Source organism: Onthophagus taurus, chromosome 1 (assembly GCF_036711975.1).
Source record: "Onthophagus taurus isolate NC chromosome 1, IU_Otau_3.0, whole genome shotgun sequence".
Lineage (NCBI taxonomy): Eukaryota > Metazoa > Arthropoda > Insecta > Coleoptera > Scarabaeidae > Onthophagus > Onthophagus taurus.
In genome coordinates, this window is record NC_091966.1 from 22599307 (window position 1) to 22622978 (window position 23672).

The following is a 23672-nucleotide window of genomic DNA, read 5'->3' on the forward strand; positions in this document are numbered from 1 at the left end:
ACTTCATTTTAAAATTATTTTCACTCTTAGAAATTTTGATTTGATTAGCCGCTTCGCTTTCAAGTTATTCGCAAAAAAATACAACTTCCATTTTGGAACGTTTCATTAATCGTAGGTGCCTATGAAAACAAATGAAAAGTAGAGCAATCTGTCATTATTAGTTAATACGTACAAAGTAAATTTATTAACAACAAAAATAAAAACTTGAAAAACAACAATAAAATTATATGGAACATAACACAATAGTAAAAAATGTATTTGAAGCAAAGAAAAAGGATAGAAGTGGGGGGAAAGAATAGCAAAAGTTGGGAAGAAGAGAAGTGTATACTCTTAAAATTTTATATTGTAGAGCGTAAACAACTCTACTTTAAGATAGTTTTATATTTTTATTGCAAAAACTAAAGCTTATTAAATCAGTTTTTAGTGATGAAAACTTAAAAAAACATATTAGGTATTTTATACAAAAAATCTGAGTACACCAGTGGATTAAGCGCTCTTTGAATTGATGACATATTAATAATTGCAGCTAAAGTAAAAATAAAGTGTTTTTATCTATTTACTTCATCACATCTTTGCCAACAAACAATTTATTTTTAATTTATCTGTAATAATTAATATACAGTGCTTCCCAAAAGTAAAGGATAAATTCGTTAAAACAATTAAAAATGATTTATGGAAAATCGCTGAGACAGGTCTAAGGATTTAATTTTTTTTGCAATTTCTTAGTATAGATTTAAAATTTTTGAAAGTTATGACGTCATCGTTATTTTTTTCAAATAGCAATTCCCCATTTTTATTACGGAATATGAAACAGGGTCTTTTTCTAAACTTGGTATAGGCAAAATTAATATTATCTATATAAGAAAATTTTCGAGAAATATGGCCTTAAATTTTAACGATTTTCCATTCGATTGAGGTAAAAAATAGCAGTAGACATGCGTAACATGGCAAACAGTTGTTTCAGATGTTTTATATATTAAAACAATGATTAATTTTTGATATCTGAAACAGTTGAATGACATGGTGAAAAATAACGAAACTTTAAGATAATTTTTCTCGGAAATTTTCTTATGTAAACAATATTAATCGACTTTACTAGATTCAGCAAAAATTCCTCTTTCATATTCCGTAATGGAAATGGGGCATTGCTATTTGAAAAAAATATCGATGACGTCATTACTTATTTAAAAAATGGTGGAAAAATTTTGAAATCTGTACCAAACAATTGCAAAAACTTTAAATCATTAGATCCGTCTCAGCGATTTTTCCATACACTGTTTTTAATGTTTCTACCGAATTTATCCGTTACTTTTGGGTAACCTGTATAATTATTTTTTAAAAAAATCCCTAACATCATTTCCCAAATTTTCACTTCTAAAACTTACTATATAGGCCCCGGTTTTTGTAAACAAAATGAGACACTTTGTCCTAAGGTATAGTTTCTACGCTCTACAATTCATAAAAAGAATTGTCAAAATCGGACAATAAATACAAATTTTATGAGGTTGTTCCAAGGAGATTGCCCCACTTTTAAATGGATCACTGTATAAGATCACACTGGAAACATATGTACTACATCCGTAAAATATAATTTTACTTATAATTCTCAATATCATTTTACCTGCATAAAGAAATAAAGGTGCGACGTCCAGTGTAGAACACACACCAACATCATCTTTTCCGATTGGATGGAACCATCTCTCCGCGCATGGCATATATCTGTTTATCTTTTAAATTTATAATTTGCGTAAATCTCTCTAAATCTCATATTGGCAGTAGTTTACCAATATGGATATCCATTTTTGAAAGAAGTAAATCTCTCTAAAACAAATTAGAGAGACATAACTTTCAAAAAGTTTTGGTTAAAACCGTGTTGAAATCTACAAAGTTGTTTCTGTAAAATATGTTTCTTTATAAGAACACATCAGCTACCACCTGTCCAAAATTGAAATTTGACAAAAGAAATTGCCTGCACCCTAAAAAATTGGGTACTTTTTTCATTTAACTCTTGATAAAAAGAAAACCGCTGAGCCGAAAATTTCATCAAGTGGTTGCGAAGATATTGATTAAACCAAGAGGCCTTCATTGGTACGGATAATAGTATTTTCCAAACTTATTGTATCGTGATCTTCTGCTAAGATATAACATTTTCAGAGAATATCATAAAATTAATAAATTAGATATCCAACATTTTGGGATATAAATTTTTGAATTTACGAATTTTCAAAATATAATATTTTTCTCTCTTCGATTAATTTTTAATTTGTTAGTTTTATTAATTTAGTTATTTCGAATAGATTTGACGGTATAATTTTAACGTTTTCTTATTTTTATTCTTTATTAAATTCAGGTTAAGTAAAAACGCTTTCACATTTCTACATAACATAGAATCAACTAATCATTAACTAATTTATTATTAACCGCAATTGTATATTCAAGAGCGTTTAATGATAAATTTCATTGCTCTGTACCCATAAAATAGATAAAAGGCACAAGTGATGCTTGTTCCTCTCTTTTTTTATATTACGATTTAATACAAAAATTAGCATAAACCACATTAATTGCAATATATAATATTAATTATATACTCGGATTACTATTATTATTATATAAAGTTTAGTATTAAAGATAAAGTTTAACATTAATGGTAATTTTGCAGTTAAAGGTGATACAATTTAAAAAAAAAAAGCGTAAGGTATGTAAAGTTCTGTAGTATTTGTTTATTATATCTATCGTATATTGATATCTAAATACATTCGTTTTCAAAGTAATCAAAATACTGAGAACAACAAAGTGTCATTAATGTCAGTTTAATAAATAGGTACTTACACTTTCCTAATCTTCTTTCTTTAAATAATTTTCTCTCCAGAATTTTTGCTCATTTTTATCACAAAACCGCAAAACTAAAAACCAACTAAAAAAATACGCGTATCTTATCAGTTGCGTTGGTGCCATTTCCAATATAACTCGCATACACGCAACAGCACGGATCGTTTTACAGTGTGCAAAATAAACGTGACGGGAAGAGTCGATGTATCCCGCTGAAAATTTATTCAAGAAAACTTTGTTAAAGATTAAATACAGGAAGTTGGAAAAAAGATTGAAAAAAAGTGAAAGAAAAGGTTAGTAGCGAGAAGAGAAGAGAGGAAATTGGTGTTGGAGTAAGGACCGGTTCAGCGTCAGAACGGGCACCAATGAAAGACAAGGTAACGACGGACTCGTGAAAGTGCTGCGGCGCCTGTCCATACTTCAGAACCGACCACAGCAGTAGTGCAGCCGACGACAAGATGCCAATGGTTTGAATCAAATCATCTATAATATCATCTGTGTGTTTCAATCTGTGATAACCGATCGCTGGCAACAGCTTAAACCTACTAAAAACTAAGCGCCAGTAACGACTGAAAAATTTTTAGAAGCGAAGAACCATACCAAATCAAAGTAATAAAGAACAACAACCATGGATACTCAAGATCTTGACATTCTTATGGGCCACTTAGGTAATTACAAAAACCTAACCAACAAAAGTAAAACACATTATCGACTTCACCGGTTCCTCCGATCTTCCACCGTTACTCGCCTAATCACTATCCATCCGCTCTCTCTTTCGCGAATAAGAAAGTTCTTGCACGAAAGTGAAATCTAGTTATTTTAGTAGCACTGATTTTAGTTATCGGTTTTCATTCAACCATATGTTAACTGAATTAAAACTAGGATTGTTTTCTGTTGCTTACAAAAATTATTTTTCAAGGATTTTTTAATTTGGGTCTTTTCTTCGATCATTAACCTACTTAAGTGGTTTTAGTAAACATCTAAATTCCCGTACTGTATGAAAACAATTGTTCTATATTGTGCGCAATTAACGATTAATGGACGTATTTAGTTAATATAATTTAAAAAGACATTTTCACATTAGTAATTGGTAGGTTGATGGCGTTAAATCATCATGTTACGTAGTAAATCATATAGGCACATTGCACGAATTGAAAGGCTTCATTAAAACATATGTTAAAGAGATTTATACATGTTAATATTACATAGTAATTTAATACTTTTATTTACTAAGCAGATTTAATTTGCTTAATGACGACCATTACATTCACGCTTTGTTATCTGTGAAGGTATTTTGATGTAGAAAATGTTACATAAATTTAAAAAAAATTCATTATTGCGTTATATAGAACAAATTTCATTCTAACAATAAATTACTGGTTACATTTCTTTTAATATAAAAAAATATCTAAAGTTGCGTAAATTTCAATTAAAACTACCGACATAAACCCAATTTATTTTATTATTAAGCAGTAACTTATAAATAAATGGTCAAAGTGATAATTCATATTTATTTATTATGTATACATAAACGTTACATAAATTCAAGCAGAGTCAATAAAGATGAATTCTTTGTGTGTCGTCATTCAAATAGATTGCGGCTTCATGTAATAAAAATTGCCTATAAATAGGTCACAAAAGAATTGGTGATAATTCGAGACTGAATCGGATTACTCTGAATGGAAAAACAAATAATGGTGTCAATGGATGTTTAATGATCACTTAAACTTTTATACTTTTCTTTCTGGATTTATTACAACGAAATCTTTTATTTATCGAATTCTTTAAATCTTATTCTAGAAACATTAATCAATTAAATTAATATTTTAGTCTTACAAATTCAACCATATTCAATAGATTTTACTTCTATATTATTTTATTAAACTCTTATCGATTCATAAAGGTTTCATGCAATTTATAAAGGTAATTTTCGCATAATTGGAAATTGAAAGAAAATCGTTAAAATTTCAAGATTTTCTTGATATCATTTGTTTGCGACTCGTTTTACAATGAGGTATATTTAGCGCTGCAAATATTCAAATTAATAAATAACCATATGTATCAGCGATTATTGTTTTGTTGTGAAGATTCATCAGGAAGCAAACGACGTAACGTAACGACCTTCATAAATTAACCACGCGATCCATTAAATATTCCAATAAAAGCAATCTAATAATAGTTTCTCTGCATAAAATAGTTACGTAACACATTTTGATTTTCCTTTTAGGCGATTTCGGAAAATATCAATGTTTCCAATTCATCCTTCACGTATTATCTGGTGTTACAGCTGGGATGCACATGTTATCTTTAGTGACCGTTGGTGCAGTTCCGGATCATAGGTAAGTATTATTTTTTAAAGAAATCAGCAGCCTACTGATATCACAAATTTTGTTTTTTTTAATTTTAAAAATAGATGTTACATTCCCGATATTGACCAACACTCGAACATCACAATGTATAATCATCCGGAAGCTGACAATTACGTGCCTATATCAAAAACCGGTTCTTACGACAATTGCAATATTTTTATAAACGGAACATCTTCGAATGAAACGACACGTTGCAATCGTTGGATATACGACGATACTTACTACAAGTCATCTAGAGGCATCGAATGGGATTTTGTGTGTGATAGAAGATGGATGGGGGCTGTAGCTCAATCATCTTATATGTTCGGTGTTTTTCTGGGTGCTATAACGTTAGGAAGTGCTGCAGATAAATATGGAAGAAAACCGGTTTATTGTTGGTCGGCAACACTTCAGTTGATCCTGGGTGTTTTAGTTGCTTTCATCCCTGAATACTATTCTTTCTTGGTAATAAGATTCCTATATGGAATCGTTGGATCTGCAGGCGCTTATATTCCAGGATTCGTCCTGACCATGGAATTAGTTGGTGCAAGTAAACGAACAGCTTGTGGTATAGCTTTCCAAGGTGCTTTTGCATTTGGATTTATGTTGGTTGCGGGATGGGGAGCGTTAGTCAAAGATCGACAGCTTCTCCAAGTGATATACGGATTGCATAGTTTGATTTTGATAGCAAATTGGTGGATTATGGACGAGTCTCCACGGTGGTTATGGGCTCAAGGTCGTGTTAAAGAATCAGTGAGAATTATTCAGAAAGCGTTAAAAATGAACGGAAGTAATATTAAGGTCGATGAAGCTGACTATAGCTCAAACGTAAAATTACACAACATGGAGGAAAAGGCTTCCAGTGAAGAAGCTGGAATGATGGATCTTTTTAAAACACCGAATTTAAGAAATAAAACATTAAATATATGTTTGTGTTGGTTTGCGAATTCCATTGCTTATTACGGGTTATCTTTGAGTACGGGTAAAATGTCTGGAAACCCGTTTTTAATCTTGTTTTTGATGGGTCTTGTTGAAATTCCCAGTTATATTTTAACTTCTTTAATTATGGATCGAACCGGACGACGAGGATTAATAGCTTTCTATATGCTGACGGGAGGAATTTGTTGCTTGGGTGCAGCGAAGATGACTCAAGGGAGTACAGAATCAACAACAGTTGTAATGATAGGAAAGTTTTTGATTGCTAGTTCTTTTGCTATTGTTTACAACTATTCAGCTGAGCTTTTTCCTACTGTAGTTCGAAATTCAGCTCTGGGATTAGGTTCAATGTGCGCGAGGTTGTCAGGTGCTATGACACCATTAATAACTTTGTTAGATTCATTTGATCCAACTTTACCTGCCATGATTTTTGGCGTGATTGCTTTAATATCTGGATTTTTAACACTGTTCTTACCGGAAACATTAGGATCACCTATGCCTCAATCAATAGAAGATGGAGAAAATTTCGGTGTTGGTGATACATGCTTTACTTCGTGCATGGGTAAAAAGAGACGAAATGCTAATAGAAGACCGACTAAAGAAGAAAATATGGAACAGATGGTGCCATTGGGCACCAATAATAGTAAATGATTAAATGTTTATAGTACTTTTTATATTTATGTACTAAATAAAATTATTTTATATAAGCAATTGTCTTTTAATATTATTAACAATATCTGTTCATAATTCTAATTGAATCGCAATAATTCTTGTTTATAATTTTTTAAATTGTTTTATGAAATCTTCTTTTATTGTGTGTTGTTAAAAACACATTTTTTTAATCGTGTGTTAGGGCTAAATGAATAATTCATAAGTTCCCCAATAAAATAAATTTCTTTAGAACAGCACAATAAATGTTTTAGTTTTCAGAAGCCGCATTCTGGGAAAGTGAAATAATTGCTGATTTATAAAAATATTAGTTACATTCCACTTTACACACTTACTTTACATAATAATTACATAATAACTTTAAGGATAACAATTTCAAAAAAAAATTTCTTGCAAAAGTTGTCCTCTATGTTAGAGTTTGCCATCTACTTTTGAATTGTTCTGTATATAGTAAAACTATCCCCGAGGATATAGGTTACAAGGATAAACTGTTACATATACGGTACTTGAGCAGTCAAACTTAAATATCTACTAAAGGAAAAGTATATACCGATAATAACATTATTATTGATTTTAGTGAAACGATCGTGTAGTACACGCGTCTATAGAGTTCAAACGTGTAATTTTCAGCAAAGCAATCGATGCTAGAAAGTTTCGTTTCCCGTAACAATGGCAATGTTGAGCTCTAAATTAATAATCACGATCGATACCAAAGCCATTGCATCGTCGTGTTTTTTTGTTGACCCTATGCGATGTTGTACATGCCTCCGTAACGACCGAACTGTGAGAATCTTGCCGTCGGCCCTCTAACGGTATCGGCATCGGCGTTTGAGATTTACACCGCTCGTAGAACCGATGGTGTTAGATTTCCGAGAATAATTGTGGATCTAGTTTTTTACCTTCGGGTGTGACAGAATCAATTTGTATGCCGAAGTGTTCGTTCGTGTATTTTTTCCTCCTTACGTTAATAAAACCGTATTGATGTTACGTGAATTTGTTAGAAGTCAAGACGTGTTAAATTCTTTAATGACGAATCGTAGGAATGTGTAAAGAATTAATCGAATTATTCTGAAATATAAAGAAAGCAAACAGTAATAAACTAAAACCATAGTATACAGAAAATCCTTATTATTCGAGTGTCACCATCGAATTCTATACAGTTCTGTATATTTGTTTATTAATTGGAGACTAATTGGCAAGTTACGAATAAAGTCATCTGCTAATAAAAGTACATTCTTTTTATATAATATGTAAATTTGTATACAACAAATTGTGATAAATGTACAGGCTGTTCAGAAATTGACGGATAATCTACACGTAGCGACATTCTTCGTTCGATTCTAAAGCGAAAATCTTAATAGTAAAATGTTGTACCCATGCTTTATAGGTCTTCATGAAGTTCTGAAAGGTCGGATAATTTGTCCATAAATAATCATTAATATTCAATATCTGATGATAAATAAGCTGTAATTTAGAATAAAAAAAATTCATGAAAAACACATATGGCAACATAGTAGAACAACATTTTAACATTAAGATTTTCGATTCAGAGTCGGTCGTAGAATGTCGCTACGTGTAGATTATCCGCCAATTTCGAAATACCCCTGTATATGTAATAAAAATACACGCCAAATAAAATCAAAATAATAATCTCAAAAAATATAAATATAAATAACAATAAATTTTAATTCAATAAATATAACCAAATATAATCAAAATGGACTGAATAAAACTTGCAAAGAGTAAACAAAATTATTTAAAACAATAATTTATATCTTTGCTATGTTTTTAGGTGGTATTTATTTTCAAACACTCACATTTATTTAATTATATAATGTAGTGTAATTGAATGTCTCAATATGTAAAAGAAAATAGTGCCTTCGGTTTCCGCAGTAGCAGTAGTAAAGATGTGCTTAAGTTAGTAATATCTGTCCATGTCCGCATAGATAATGTTACATAGATTTGCCATTTAACGACGTTTTACTGTTGCTTTATAAGCGTCATCTGTTGAAGTGTTCCGCTATGTGGTACTTTTGCCAGGTATTTTAATTTGTCTTTTCATTTTACCCAAATCGATATCTACATCTAAAATATTTAGATTACTCCTTGACACAAAAGACATTGATTTAAAAATGTTTATTTAATAATTTAATAAGACGAATTGTAAGTATAAATATATCAGTAATTTATTTATAATCAAGAATGTATGTAGTCGACTGTTATCGTAAAATGCACCATATTATGGTGTTCGATCTTTTCTAATTTTATGATTCTTCTAGTTAATTTGCCTAATCCTTAGAGATGTCTTTTTACCAGCTTCTTCATGTTTTTTATTCAGTACCTTCTTAAGGACTCATGTTAGAAATAACTTTATAACAAGCTTTTCATCTAACGGTTTCTGAGATATTGTTAGCGATATGAGGAGTTCTTTAGATACGAAACGGATAGTATTGGTAATAAAAAGTTTAAATACGAGAATAATAAAGTAGATAATTTTGTTGGAGTTATCATTACAAATTACAGCACAAAACATTTTAACCGATTTTTATTACAAATTACAATTTGATTGATTTTGATTGGGAGGTAATGGTGGAATTTAGAAATTAGGATCTGTTTCATTAACACCTGTTCTGCCATCTGTTCTATGCTAGAGCGGACTAATTATTGCATTTTAGGATCTATTATACAATGCGTTCACGATGAAAGGAATATAGTATACAGGGTGTCTCAGCGAGACCGGACATTAGACGTTTCTGGGGTTCTGGCCAAAAAAAAAATTTGAGAATTCAGATTTAAGTATAATTGCATTCTCTTCGACTAAAATATTTTCGGATTTCTAACACTTCCGGTTATACCGGAAGTCGCCACCTACTTTATTTTTTTAAATGGAACATCCGGTATATTTTTATATATTTGGATTTGTCTATTTTCGAGGTTTATGAATAACTTTACTTTCTGCAATATTTGTCTCGAGACATTTGTTCAAAAAATCTGAGTACACTCGATTTTTGGGATATCAATTTAGGATTTAGAACATGCTTAAGCAACATGATGGAGTATGTTTTGCTGCTCAGAACGGCTGTCTAGATCCTTTGGTCACTTTACTATGGCACGTTAACTTTTCGAAGTTTGGAAGTACCATAACTTCATTTTTTAAATAGCACCCCCAATATTTTATTACATAGTCGTCTTCGGCGTCTCATTTTACATCTTTTATATCCCATATGTCCTATACCTAACATTAATAGTTTGGGAAATAATTAAGGTTGTTTGAAAAATGCACACATATCGATATTAACCTAGTGTGCCATGTAAAACAAATGTTTAATGACTTATTGACGAATAACACTTGATGTTTTTTAACATTAATCTAGATATCCTGGATCGTCAAGTGCCTCGAATTATTGGAGATGTACAGGATGGTTCAAACTCGATGTCCGAATAGGCTAACTCGGAAACTATAAGAGTTAGAAAAAAAGTAGCTTACATGTCATGATCTCGTTTTTCGAGAAACTGCTAATGCCGAAAATCTCATAGCTCTGTCGTCTTTTGTTTTTCCTCTAGAGGCCAAAATACAAAATATCGTAAAACCAGCAACTGCAATTATCTTCGCTATTATTATAGGTGGAGTATTATAACTGAGACAATTATATGGACACTTTTTTACAGAGAATTTGATGACGTAGTCAAAAAAATGTTTTCGGTTTTTAGATTTTGAGATATGACAATTTCCGTTTTTTAAATGGAAAAAACCACTGATTATTCGCTTATTAAATTCGTTATTTTTTTCTGATTACAGAAATATAGAGTTCGACAGGTCTATTTCTTATTGTTTTAGAATAAAGCTAAAAATAAACTTTTTTTTATAAAATTTCGATCTAGTGCCGTCGACGAAATTAAATTTAGTTTCCTGTAAATTACGGTACTATAACTAAAAATTAAAAAAACATTTCTGATATTTGAAACAAATATATTTGTTGAACTATTTAATTTATATTTGTTTTACATAAAAGTTGGAATAGATTGACTATGGAATAATAGACTATTTCACATTTTTTATTAATATTTAATATTATTATTAAATGACTTAATAAACTATTGATAGATGGCGCTCATATATTTTTTACGAATTCAAATAAACATTTGTCATCAAAGCAACATTTGTTTTTATTCAAAAATTTTCTGAAGTGTTGTTCAACAAATATATTTGTTTCAAATATCAGAAATATGTATTTTTAATTTTTAGTTATAGTACCGTAATTTACAGGAAACTGTAAATTTAATTTCGTCGACGGCACTATAGATCGAAATTATATGAAAAAAGTTTATTTTTAGCTTTATTCTAAAACAATAAGAAATAGACCTGTCGAACCCTATATTTTTGTAATCAGAAAAAAAAACGAATTTAATAAGCGAATAATCAGTGGTTGATCTAGATTAATGTCATTGATTAATTTTTATTAATAAACAATTTTTACATTTTGTTCAAAAATTTTCTGATGTAAGGGTACAAAAATTATATGTCATCGTAAAGAGAAAAGTAATCTCTATCAAATGAGCCTAACAAAAGGGTACATGGCTATTTAAAAAAATTCTGGTGTTATTCGTTACCCATTTGTGTTCTTAATTAAAAACAATTGAATGCAGTCTTATTATGACAAATAAAATATTAAACAACTTTTGTATAAAATGTTTTTTTGTAAAGTCGACATTTACCGAGATATATATTATATTTCTTTCATCGTGGACGCACTGTATACAGATTCATTGCGGAGTTAAAAGACATTAAAATAAAATGATAAGGTTTTGCCGATTGTAAAAAATTGTTTTATTGACTTTACATGTACTATTTTATTTATAACAATGTCAATACGAAAGTGGAAATGCCCATTTCGAAATCTCTTTTGAATTCCGTTAAATCGTTAAAATATTGCAAAGGTGCTCGCACACTGAGAGAAATGGATTGTACTATGCACTAAAAATATACTATAAGGTAATATAATATTTAATACGTGTAGTGACAGCGAGACGAGATTGTACTGAAGCATATAAATATAATGAATATAATACAATGAATTGGTGCATGTTTAATATTTTTTCTATAATACGATTCGTACAATCTTTTTCTCTCAGTGCAAATTACTTTTTTAGGTGGTCATAACTCGTAAATAATGTACACGACCTTTAAAATTTACCTATACACCATTCGATTTGCCGTAGTTTCTTCTATCGAAATCACAAAATGTCCGACCTCAATTCTTGCTCGCTAACCTTATCCATCCCTCAGGCTGACATCATGTTCAGTTCATTGTTTATACACGTATGGGCGCCCAAAAGTCCAGCTCACAATAAAAAAAAATTAATTTAGTCAGTTTAAGCACAAAAATTGTTGGTACACAGTTGGTATAAATTTTATTCATAACAATATTGCTCTGTAATACTTTTGCTTTCATTTGCATAAATATTGAGAAAAATTCGAAAAGGTGAAAATTTGATAAAATCGTGCTTTTACAATATTGTTGTTGGTAGAGGATTAGGAACGTTTAAGAAGAAAAGCTCTTTTGTACGCTTCCTTATACACTTTTGGTTTCAGATTCATAAATATCATTCTCAAAATTATTTCTTTTGGTATTGGGGACTAGACTTTCAATCGGTACACTCACTGAGTCGTTTAAAAAACCGTCCGCAGTTATAGAAGAAACTGGCCAGAAGAAACTATGACGAATCGAATGACGTATAGATCTTGATAATCGAACACATCGTTTACGAGTTATAACCAGAGCCGCGACGTTGTCGGGCAACTCATTGGCGGGTCGTCGCCTTACGGTAGAGACTCGGGAAACATGGACCACATCATGTCACATATATTATACCACGCCACTGGCTGAGTTTTAGTCGGACAATAGGCCAAACAGTTATTGAACGCTGCACCTCAGAGAACACCCCCCCCCAAATTTTACATGGACCAGCATTCAACCAGTATCGTTATGTTGCGGCACATCGATGTGCTCGATAGAAGTATGTTACTACTACGCTATAACCCATTCGCTGCTCTATACAGATGGTGACATCAACAGCCCGAAACGTCGCGGCTCTGGTTATAACCACCTAAAAAAAGGCCATTGTTGTTTTATTTTCGTGCACTTTAATAATTTTTTGGCCTTTTAGCGGAATCCAAAAAATCTTTTATCGGGCATTTCCATTTTCGTATTGGACAATAATTCAGCTTTCGAATGAGATATTGAATATTGTTCATCGTAATCGGTTAAGAGGTTCTCTTGTTATAATTAAAATACTATACATGTAAAATTCTATGTAATTAGGGGTAAAAAAAATTGGAAGGCTTACTTCACATTGGTCACTTCGACATGGCATCCGAAACGAAACGTTCAACACTTTTTCAAAAAATGCACGGCTTAACCCGAATGTTTGTAGTTTTAGGGCTACTGTTAGTTCTAATGATAGTGCTAGTGTTAGTTCTAGTTTTAGTTCAATTAACACCGGCCGTGAAAGCATTAGTACCTATGTGTCACATACTTCATTAGATTGTATAAAATTTATAAAGGCATTTTTCGAGCATGCAATTGAAGTATGTTAACCAATGGCAGCTATGTATGTATAATAATTATAATTAGCATAATACCAAATATTTCAGCAGTAGATGTTTTTATAGTCGTGTGTGTGCAAATATAACTAACATATGTTTAATAGTTCATCAGGATAGCATTGATCGCAATTCTTTGACCAGTGTTATATTCCGAACAATTGTTTCAGAACTCGTATCAAATTCATTTGAGGATTAATTAATATTAAGCTTTATGATTTAAGCTTTAATGAACATTTTAAATAGTCGGTAAACCTGTGAGCGGATCAACACCAATATGTTAAATTTAGAAAAGCCCGTCGCTCAGTTATTGCTGTAAAGATTTGTGATGTGGAGTCAAGAATCCCAACTCTAAAAAATTGCCGTACTTTATACATAAATTGAACTTGTAATCAATATCACGCATAGACCTTGTGCTATACCTTGGTATGTTTACGTTTGAGAAACCTGTGACCTTAAAATTCGTTCAAGAATAAAATTTGCGATACGGTTTGTTTAAAACTTTTTCTGGGAGATCCTATTTGTTTTTTACCATTTCCGTATTTTTAACATTTTCCGTAACACATAATTTCGAATACGAAAAGCTGAATTTCATTTGAAATTTGCCATTACCAAATATGTAAGTAAAATTTTTGTTTCAAGACTGTAATCTAGATAGTTCACACTGGACAATGTCTTCTCGAAATATCTCCTTTGCATTATTAAATTATCTAGATGTTGTAGCATTACAAATCTTATTATTGTCAACAGTTTAGTGTGTTTAATTTTCAATATCTTATTGTAAGTTAAGATTACTGTAAGCACTGAACGATCTATCCTGGAAATCATTTGCATGCAAAACTAGATATATGCGGTGCTCAGTACAGGCTCACTTTTACCACATCATGATTAATTTATCTAATAGATAAATTCGGCTTTTAGCCAATCAGAGCGCTAAAAACCGCTGTAACCATGGTAATTATCCCCTAGATAATTTATCAGGGGGATGGGCCTTAATGGAAATGTTAATAATGACGTTATTGTTTAATAATATTAATAATTACTATCTATAACGTTGAAATGCTTGTTATGTTCATATGTCTTGCTGATGTTAATTAGCAATCATTCTATTTTATTTAATAGTAAAGCCAGTGAAGTAGTCGGTCACGAATGGAATATAATAGAGATTCGTTGATCACAATTTGCTTTCTTGTTTTTATATGTGGCTGAAGTTAGATTCAGACACAGACACAGATTCGAATATTTACGGTCGATCAAACAAGTAGTGGTGCTAAAATTTTATTTCAAATATGAACTTCCTTTGTCACCACTTGGGAGCGTTTCACTCTAAAATCACGCTAAGTACTTAAGTTGAACCCTCTAGAACCCCCGTGCACGATCAGAACCCCCGAATTTAGAGATGGGGATGCAGGGTGAGGGTTTAATTTTTGTTAATTTTGTAGGGTAACTTTAGGATTTTTTTTCTCATGCCCCGTGGAGTGCTTCACTTTGCAACCATGCTAAATAATTAAGTCGAACTCTCTAGAACCCCCGTGCACGATCAGAACCCCCGAATTTAGAGATGGGGATGCAGGGTGAGGGTTTAATTTTTGTTAATTTTGTAGGGTAACTTTAGGATTTTTTTCTCATCCCCCGTGGAGTGCTTCACTTAGCAACCACGCTAAATAATTAAGTCGAACCCTCTAGAACCCCCGTGCACGATCAAAACCCCCGAATTTAGAGATGGTGATGCAGGGTGAGGGTTTAATTTTTGTTAATTTTGTAGGGAAACTTTAGGATTTTTTTTCTCATCCCCCGTGGTGTGCTTCACTTTGCAATCACGTTAAATAATTAAGTCGAACCCTCTAGAACCCCCGTGCACGATCAAAACCCCCGAATTTAGAGATGGGGATGCAGGGTGAGGGTTTAATTTTTGTTAATTTTGTAGGGTACCTTTAGAATTTTTTTTCTCATCCCCCGCGGAGTGCTTCACTTTGCAAGCACGCTAAATAATTAAGTCGAACCCTCTAGAACCCCCGTGCACGATCAGAACCCCCGAATTTAGAGATGGGGATGCAGGGTGAGGGTTTAATTTTTGTTAATTTTGTAGAGTAACTTTACAATTTTTTTTCTCATCCTCCGTGGAGTGTTTCACTCTGCAACCACGTAAAATAACTCGGAAGGATCCTCTACAAAGCCCGTGCGCGAACAACATTTTTGCAAAGTATTGTTATACTCTCAGGGAGAAGTAAGGATTTATTTTTAATTTATTAGGAAATAAAAGAAAATATTGATGAAACAACCATAACGTTGAAACAATGATTTATTTAAAATTTAAAAGCATTGACAATGTATGATGTCTTAACAAATAACAAAAACAAATTAATATATTAGCAAATAATAAAAGTAACACTTTGAATATATATCTATGAAAAATAACGTTTACATTCTTGCTGGTACAGAAAAATACAAATATAAGTTAATAACAGTTAAAATATGTTTTTAATATTGGAATGGGACTATGTTCGGCAAAACAAACAGTTAAAAAGAAAGGAAGGATGGGAGGCAGCATCAAATGAAATGGTTTTTGGAATATCGGAACAATTGTAGACATGGTACCAACGATGACACTGGTTACAGTTAATGTATTTTGATACATTGTACAGTCCACAACAAGGGTAATATTTCCTTATATCACTAGATTTTTTCAATAAATAATTCTGAAGGAAAATTCTGTGATTTTCGGGATCAAAGTTTTTATGGTTTAAAAACAAATCATGGATTCCACTTTCACCTATGGTGTTAATAAAGAATGTCACAAACACGCCACAGTTTACACTATCCAACTGTTTGGGATTTTTACAGTTTGGTGCCATTTTCCATTCATCCACGTCAATTTGGTTATCAGAATTGTTGAAATTGTTGTAAAGTAAAAAAAACTTTTTTACCATTTTAAAAATTTTAGATTGGGCATTTGTGTGTCCTGGATCAAAAAAATATATTAAGTGGTTAGGTACACTTAAAACAATTAAAGTCCAATGCGAAAAATTAATATTATAAGGAATTAATATGTATCTGTACTTATTGAAGCATTCCGAATAAATTTGTAGCTTCAGAGAGGTATTGTTTGAAAACATAAACTGTGTTGAGACTGTGTCAACATAATATATATCAGCAAAATTTTGCAAATATGCAAACGCGAAGGCATCAATACAGGAATCTGATAGCCACCTATCAGCAGTGTCTTTTTTGCTCTCCCTGCATCCTCATCTCTAGATTCGGGGGTTCTGATCATACCCGGGGGTTCTAGAGGGTTCGACTTAATTATTTAGCGTGGTTGCAAAGTGAAGCACTCCACGGGGGATGAGAAAAAAAATTCCAAAGTTACCCTACAAAATTAACGAAAATTAAACCCTCACCCTGCATCCCCATCGCTAAATTCGGGGGTTTTGATCGTGCACGGGGGTTCTAGAGGGTTCGACTTAATTATTTAGCGTGGTTGCAAAGTGAAGCACTCCGCGGGGGATGAGAAAAAAAATTCTAAAGTTACCCTACAAAATTAACGAAAATTAAACCCTCACCCTGCATCCCCATCTCTAAATTCGGGGGTTCTGATCGTGCACGGGGGTTCTAGAGGGTTCGACTTAATTATTTAGCATGGTTGCAAAGTGAAGCACTCCGCGGGGGATGAGAAAAAAAATTCTAAAGTTACCCTACAAAATTAACGAAAATGAAACCCTCACCCTGCATCCCCATCTGTAAATTCGGGGGTTCTGATCGTGCACGGGGGTTCTAGAGGGTTCGACTTAATTATTTAGCATGGTTGCAAAGTGAAGCACTCCGCGGGGGATGAGAAAAAAAATTCTAATGTTACCCTACAAAATTAACGAAAATGAAACCCTCACCCTGCATCCCCATCTGTAAATTCGGGGGTTCTGATCGTGCACGGGGGTTCTAGAGGGTTCGACTTAATTATTTAGCATGGTTGCAAAGTGAAGCACTCCGCGGGGGATGAGAAAAAAATTCTAATGTTACCCTACAAAATTAACGAAAATTAAACCCTCACCCTGCATCCCCATCTCTAAATTCGGGGGTTCTGATCATACCCGGGGGTTCTAGAGGGTTCGACTTAATTATTTAGCGTGGTTGCAAAGTGAAGCACTCCACGGGGGATGAGAAAAAAAATTCTAAAGTTACCCTACAAAATTAACGAAAATTAAACCCTCACCCTGCATCCCCATCTCTAAATTCGGGGGTTTTGATCGTGCACGGGGGTTCTAGAGGGTTCGACTTAATTATTTAGCGTGGTTGCAAAGTGAAGCACTCCACGGGGGATGAGAAAAAAAATTCTAAAGTTACCCTACAAAATTAACGAAAATTAAACCCTCACCCTGCATCCCCATCTCTAAATTCGGGGGTTCTGATCGTGCACGGGGGTTCTAGAGGGTTCGACTTAATTATTTAGCATGGTTGCAAAGTGAAGCACTCCGCGGGGGATGAGAAAAAAAATTCTAAAGTTACCCTACAAAATTAACGAAAATGAAACCCTCACCCTGCATCCCCATCTGTAAATTCGGGGGTTCTGATCGTGCACGGGGGTTCTAGAGGGTTCGACTTAATTATTTAGCATGGTTGCAAAGTGAAGCACTCCGCGGGGGATGAGAAAAAAAATTCTAATGTTACCCTACAAAATTAACGAAAATGAAACCCTCACCCTCCATCCCCATCTGTAAATTCGGGGGTTCTGATCGTGCACGGGGGTTCTAGAGGGTTCGACTTAATTATTTAGCATGGTTGCAAAGTGAAGCACTCCGCGGGGGATGAGAAAAAAATTCTAATGTTACCCTACAAAATTAACGAAAATTAAACCCTCACCCTGCATCCCCATCTCTAAATTCGGGGGTTCTGATCATACCCGGGGGTTCTAGAGGGTTCGACTTAATTATTTAGCGTGGTTGCAAAGTGAAGCACTCCACGGGGGATGAGAAAAAAAATTCTAAAGTTACCCTACAAAATTAACGAAAATTAAACCCTCACCCTGCATCCCCATCTCTAAATTCGGGGGTTTTGATCGTGCACGGGGGTTCTAGAGGGTTCGACTTAATTATTTAGCGTGGTTGCAAAGTGAAGCACTCCGCGGGGGATGAGAAAAAAAATTCTAAAGTTACCCTACAAAATTAACGAAAATTAAACCCTCACCCTGCATCCCCATCTCTAAATTCGGGGGTTCTGATCGTGCACGGGGGTTCTAGAGGGTTCGACTTAATTATTTAGCATGGTTGCAAAGTGAAGCACTCCGCGGGGGATGAGAAAAAAAATTCTAAAGTTACCCTACAAAATTAACGAAAATGAAACCCTCACCCTGCATCCCCATCTGTAAATTCGGGGGTTCTGATCGTGCACGGGGGTTCTAGAGGGTTCGACTTAATTATTTAGCATGGTTGCAAAGTGAAGCACTCCGCGGGGGATGAGAAAAAAAATTCTAATGTTACCCTACAAAATTAACGAAAATTAAACCCTCACCCTGCATCCCCATCTCTAAATTCGGGGGTTCTGATCGTGCACGGGGGTTCTAGAGGGTTCGACTTAATTATTTAGCATGGTTGCAAAGTGAAGCACTCCGCGGGGGATGAGAAAAAAAATCCTAAAGTTACCCTACAAAATTAACAAAAATTAAACCCTCACCCTGCATCCCCATCTCTAAATTCGGGGGTTCTGATCGTGCACGGGGGTTCTAGAGGGTTCGACTTAATTATTTAGCATGGTTGCAAAGTGAAGCACTCCGCGGGGGATGAGAAAAAAAATTCTAAAGTTACCCTACAAAATTAACGAAAATTAAACCCTCACCCTGCATCCCCATCTCTAAATTCGGGGGGTTCTGATCGTGCACGGGGGTTCTAGAGGGTTCGACTTAATTATTTAGCATGGTTGCAAAGTGAAGCACTCCGCGGGGGATGAGAAAAAAAATCCTGAAGTTACCCTACAAAATTAACAAAAGTTGAACCCTCACCCTGCATCTCCATCTATAAATTTGGGGGTTCTGATCCTGCACGGGGGTTCTAGAGGGTTTGACTTAATTATTTAGCGTAGTTGCAAAGTGAAGCACCCCCCGGGGGATGAGAAAAAAAATCCTAAAATTACTCTACAAAATTATCAGAAATTAAACCCGCCTCCAGCATCCCCATCTCTAGATACGGGGGTTCTAGAGGGTTCAACTTAAGTACTTAGCGTGATTTTAGAGTGAAACGCTCCCAAGTGGTGAAAAAAGTTCATATTTGAAATAAAATTTTAGGACCACTACTTGTTTGATCGACGGTAAATATTCGAATCTGTGTCTGGCGAGTGAATCTAACTTCAGCCACATTGTTTTTATTATGCCTAAAAATAACATTATTGCAATTACAGAACATAACTGTAACACGGCAGTCACCCTTAATTCTTTAAGAATACTTTACATCTCAAAAAGCATTTGCGGTCAATATCATAAATTACTTACGGGTGGGAAACGGGTGCTTGAAATAGAATAAAAAGAAATAGGAATGTGAGTTACCTTTTGAAGTATTAGTGACTTTAGGAAAGGTATATAACAATAATTCACACATTACATTTGTATACAGGGTGTTTCAGGTTTCTGTAGCAGGACTTTAACAGTCGATAGATCTTTTAAAATTAACACAAGAACTTCATATAAACATAGGTCGACAAACGCTTCGTTTTGGAAATACAGGATGTTCAAATTAAATTTTTAAATTGATTTTTATTTAATATTACACGTGTTTTTCAACCGATTCTATTCAAATTTAGTATACGCAGGAGTAAGAATACGTTACCGAGCGCCCTCTACCGGCTATAGTAAAACGGACTCCATAATCGTCTTTCTCATGTCAAAAAACCTCCGTAGACCAAATTTGAGTAGAATCGGTTGAAATACACGTGAAATATAAAAAAAATTAATTTAAAAATTTTATTTGAACATCCTGTACCTCCAAAGCAAAGCGTTTGTCGACCTATGTTTATATGAAGCTTTTGTGTTAATTTTAAAAGATCGACTGTTAAAGTCCTGCTACAAAAACCTGAAACACCCTGTATAGGTGTTTATTTTGAGAGCTTGGCTGAATAAGCAACCTTATGTTACTGATCCACCTTGAGAATAAAGAAAATTACAACGCCCTTTTACACAGTTTCAAATTTAAAGAGAGTAGATTAGAGTAAGATTTCAAAGATAGAATTTTTGGATGGAGATGACATGAGCATTTTTCTAGATTAATGGAAATCATTTATGTTCAAATAAATGTCAAAAATATGACTAAGGGACTTCGACCGCATGTATAAGTATAGGGAAAACAGTACTTCTTACTTTTGATCTAGTTTTTTTAGTTTAATTCTTTCGGCAACTGAAAGATAAAAGTACAAAGATTCTTCCCACAAAGCCCGTTTTTTTAATAAACCATTTCATTACCCAATATTTGCATCTCAATAAACCTGTGATGACCTTTTTTTAAAATCGTCAAACATCCAAAAGTCGTAATGAAAATTTAAATACCGTGGGAGGATTAATATATCCATTGTCTATAAGTATAACCCAAAATTGACATTAATGTTTCAATAACAAATAATTGAGACCATTAGTACGAGAGGGTTGTAAAACAAAACTAAACGCCTGTATGGTGGTTCCATCTGCGGATATATATTTTTGTATTGATTGAGTACCGCCGCTTAGAGGTGTGTTCTATTTTAAATAATTTAATCGTTTGAGTCACATGGTAGCACATTTGAAAGCTATGGGCAAGAGGGCCGTTAACTATTTTTTTTTATTGGCTCATTCGAAAGTTTTTTAAAATTGATTGACCCCATATTTTTTAATTTTTGATTCTGAGGCTTAGTTTTTCCAAAAGAAAATAATAAAGTTTGAAATTACAGGCCGCGAATTCAGTAGCGCGTCACTCAAATTTGAGCGTATGATTGGAGCATATAAAAATCAATAAAATTCCTGGAGAGAGACAATGCTACGAATCTTATGCGCTAGACGAAAACAGAAGAAAACGGCAGAGAAATCACGTCTGTGATTTCTTTCTTCTTACTTAAAACATCACAATGAAGCAGGGGTGGGAAATTTTAAAGTTTCACATTAATTATTGCAAAAATTAAACAATTTTCGAACGTGAAAACGTTACTAATCCGTCTAATTTAATTTACATTATCGATTTTTTGAAAGACGGTCTTTCTAATCGATTGACGTTAACGGCCCTATTTTTCGACCGTGTTTTCGCAATGACTCCTAGGACAAAAACGGTTAAATATTTTTGTAAAACCTTACTTAAAAATCTAAAATGTTTTAATTTATTTACGGACAAAATTATTATTGAAATAAAATTATTCAATAAACTATTTAAACAATTGGGGTGAATAGCATAAGTAAGCGAAATGAACCATTCAAAACTATTTACGCTATTAAAAATATAAAATCATTTCCAACTCACATTTCTCCATAACCATTCCTGTAAATTTTAACTTTCTATTTTAGGGTTTTATGATTTCTTTTTCCAAAACAATGATGTTTACATGAACAAAGAAGTTTGTGCCTCAAATACCTTTTTTCAAACTTGCTATTTACTTCCTCTTTCTGACAAAGAGTCCTGCTGGGCGTCCAGATATCCACCACAAGTCCCATTACATTTATGAGTGAAGTGGGATTCTCATTTTCGGACAGAGGAAGTAAGGGTGGTGTGAAAAAGGATATTGATACAGAGATCTTTCTTTATGAAAAAATTCATTGCTTTGAATAAGTCAGGTCGTAAAGCCATACAACAAATGTAAAAAATGTACAAAAGAGATCGATTTTGCAGAAATGGGAATTGGGTAAACCAGTACTCTATCCTAACAGAGATCTTCCCTGGACAGTTGAGAGGGTTAAAGTATTCATTCTTATTCTAGCAACTATGTTGTTTAAACCACTCGGTAACGTATTTGAGATATATTAGTTTATATATATGTTTTTTCTTGAATTCTCGAATTTCTTAAAGTTTTTTTTTCAGTTTTAAGTGTGGTCTTTTGCTGTTAGTTTTTACTTATGGTAAGTATTTTTATAGTTCATGTCTTCTTTATTATTTTATGTGTATGTTAGGCACGCAAGGAGCATGTCTTCATTAATTTCTTTTTGGGATTTTAATTTAGCATTTTTGTGGTTATGGGGAGAGCGTATCCAGAATATCTCACATCTTATCGATATTTAAAACATTTATCAATTATAACGGTAACCCTATTATAGAGCGCGTGAAATTCTTTTAAGAAATTGTGGTCAAAATACTGCAACTACTACGTTGTAAGATATAACGTAAGAATAAAAACTTTTATTTAGAAATCAAGGTAGCATAAAAGAATCAATGAATGATAAATTGGAGAATTTTCGATCAACACAAAACACGTATGTAATTCATAACTAGAATTTACGTACAAAGTTCTCTAATAAATCCCTAATAGAAATTGTAGAACTTCTGTGAAAATGATAATTTTGATCTTGTGCAATAGAGTTAATGAGTTAATTAAAGACAATAGTATGACTATTTATGGGAATATTAGGAATAGGTATAATAGGAATTATAAGACAATCACGACTGAGACACTAAACCGAAAATACCTGTCTAGACTAGTCAGCCCAGTCCTTTATGCATCTTTGTCGTTATTGTTTTTCATCAATTTTAAATAGAGTAAATTTTTAACAGCCCTAACAGCCTCGAAACACAGGATAATGTTGAAACAATCGAGAACCCACAAGAGTGTATAAGCCAATATAAGCGACCGCAGAATTTTCGATGTAAAATATCTTTTTCATCAAATTTTGAATAATATTGTACATTCCTCTTTTGATTGTTTAATCATTAACATGGAGTTAGTAAAGAAGAAAAGGTCAGGATTAATAAGTGTTAAGAAATATGTAACGATCCAATATCTGACAATACTATTATGGACATAAATAGCGCTATTGTTTTGGCTACAATTTCTACTGGTGCTGGTTATTCTACATTAAAAGAAACACACTCTGTTATATGCATTCCGCCAATGTCTAATCGCCGATATAACGAAAAACATAAGAAAGTTTCCTCTTTTGTAAATAAATCAGCCTGGGCAACAATGCTTGAAGCTTCTTTAGCAACACAAGTTGGTGATGTTGACGACGACAGTATACCGTTTATAACAGTAATTGCCGATGGTGGATGGTGTAAAAGATCCAAAATAAGTGAAGGACCTTGAGGTCAACCCTATCTGCTTCCAAATAAGCAGACTTAAAGGTATGTGAAGGTATCATG

At 33.2% G+C, this 23672-nt stretch overlaps 2 protein-coding genes across 2 annotated transcripts in view; one reads left to right on the plus strand and one right to left on the minus strand.

The window, feature by feature from the left end:
* LOC111429449 (shroom) overlaps positions 1–23672 on the minus strand; it is a 233788-nt gene that overhangs the window by 188702 nt on the left and 21414 nt on the right. The gene's annotated exons all lie outside the window — the stretch shown is intronic.
* LOC111429450 (organic cation transporter protein) lies at positions 2958–6820 on the plus strand. Its single transcript, XM_023065359.2, has 3 exons — positions 2958–3497; positions 5057–5168; positions 5243–6820. Exons 1-3 carry the CDS (start codon positions 3458–3460, stop codon positions 6762–6764), a joined length of 1674 nt encoding a protein of 557 aa, XP_022921127.1. The 5' UTR covers positions 2958–3457; the 3' UTR covers positions 6765–6820.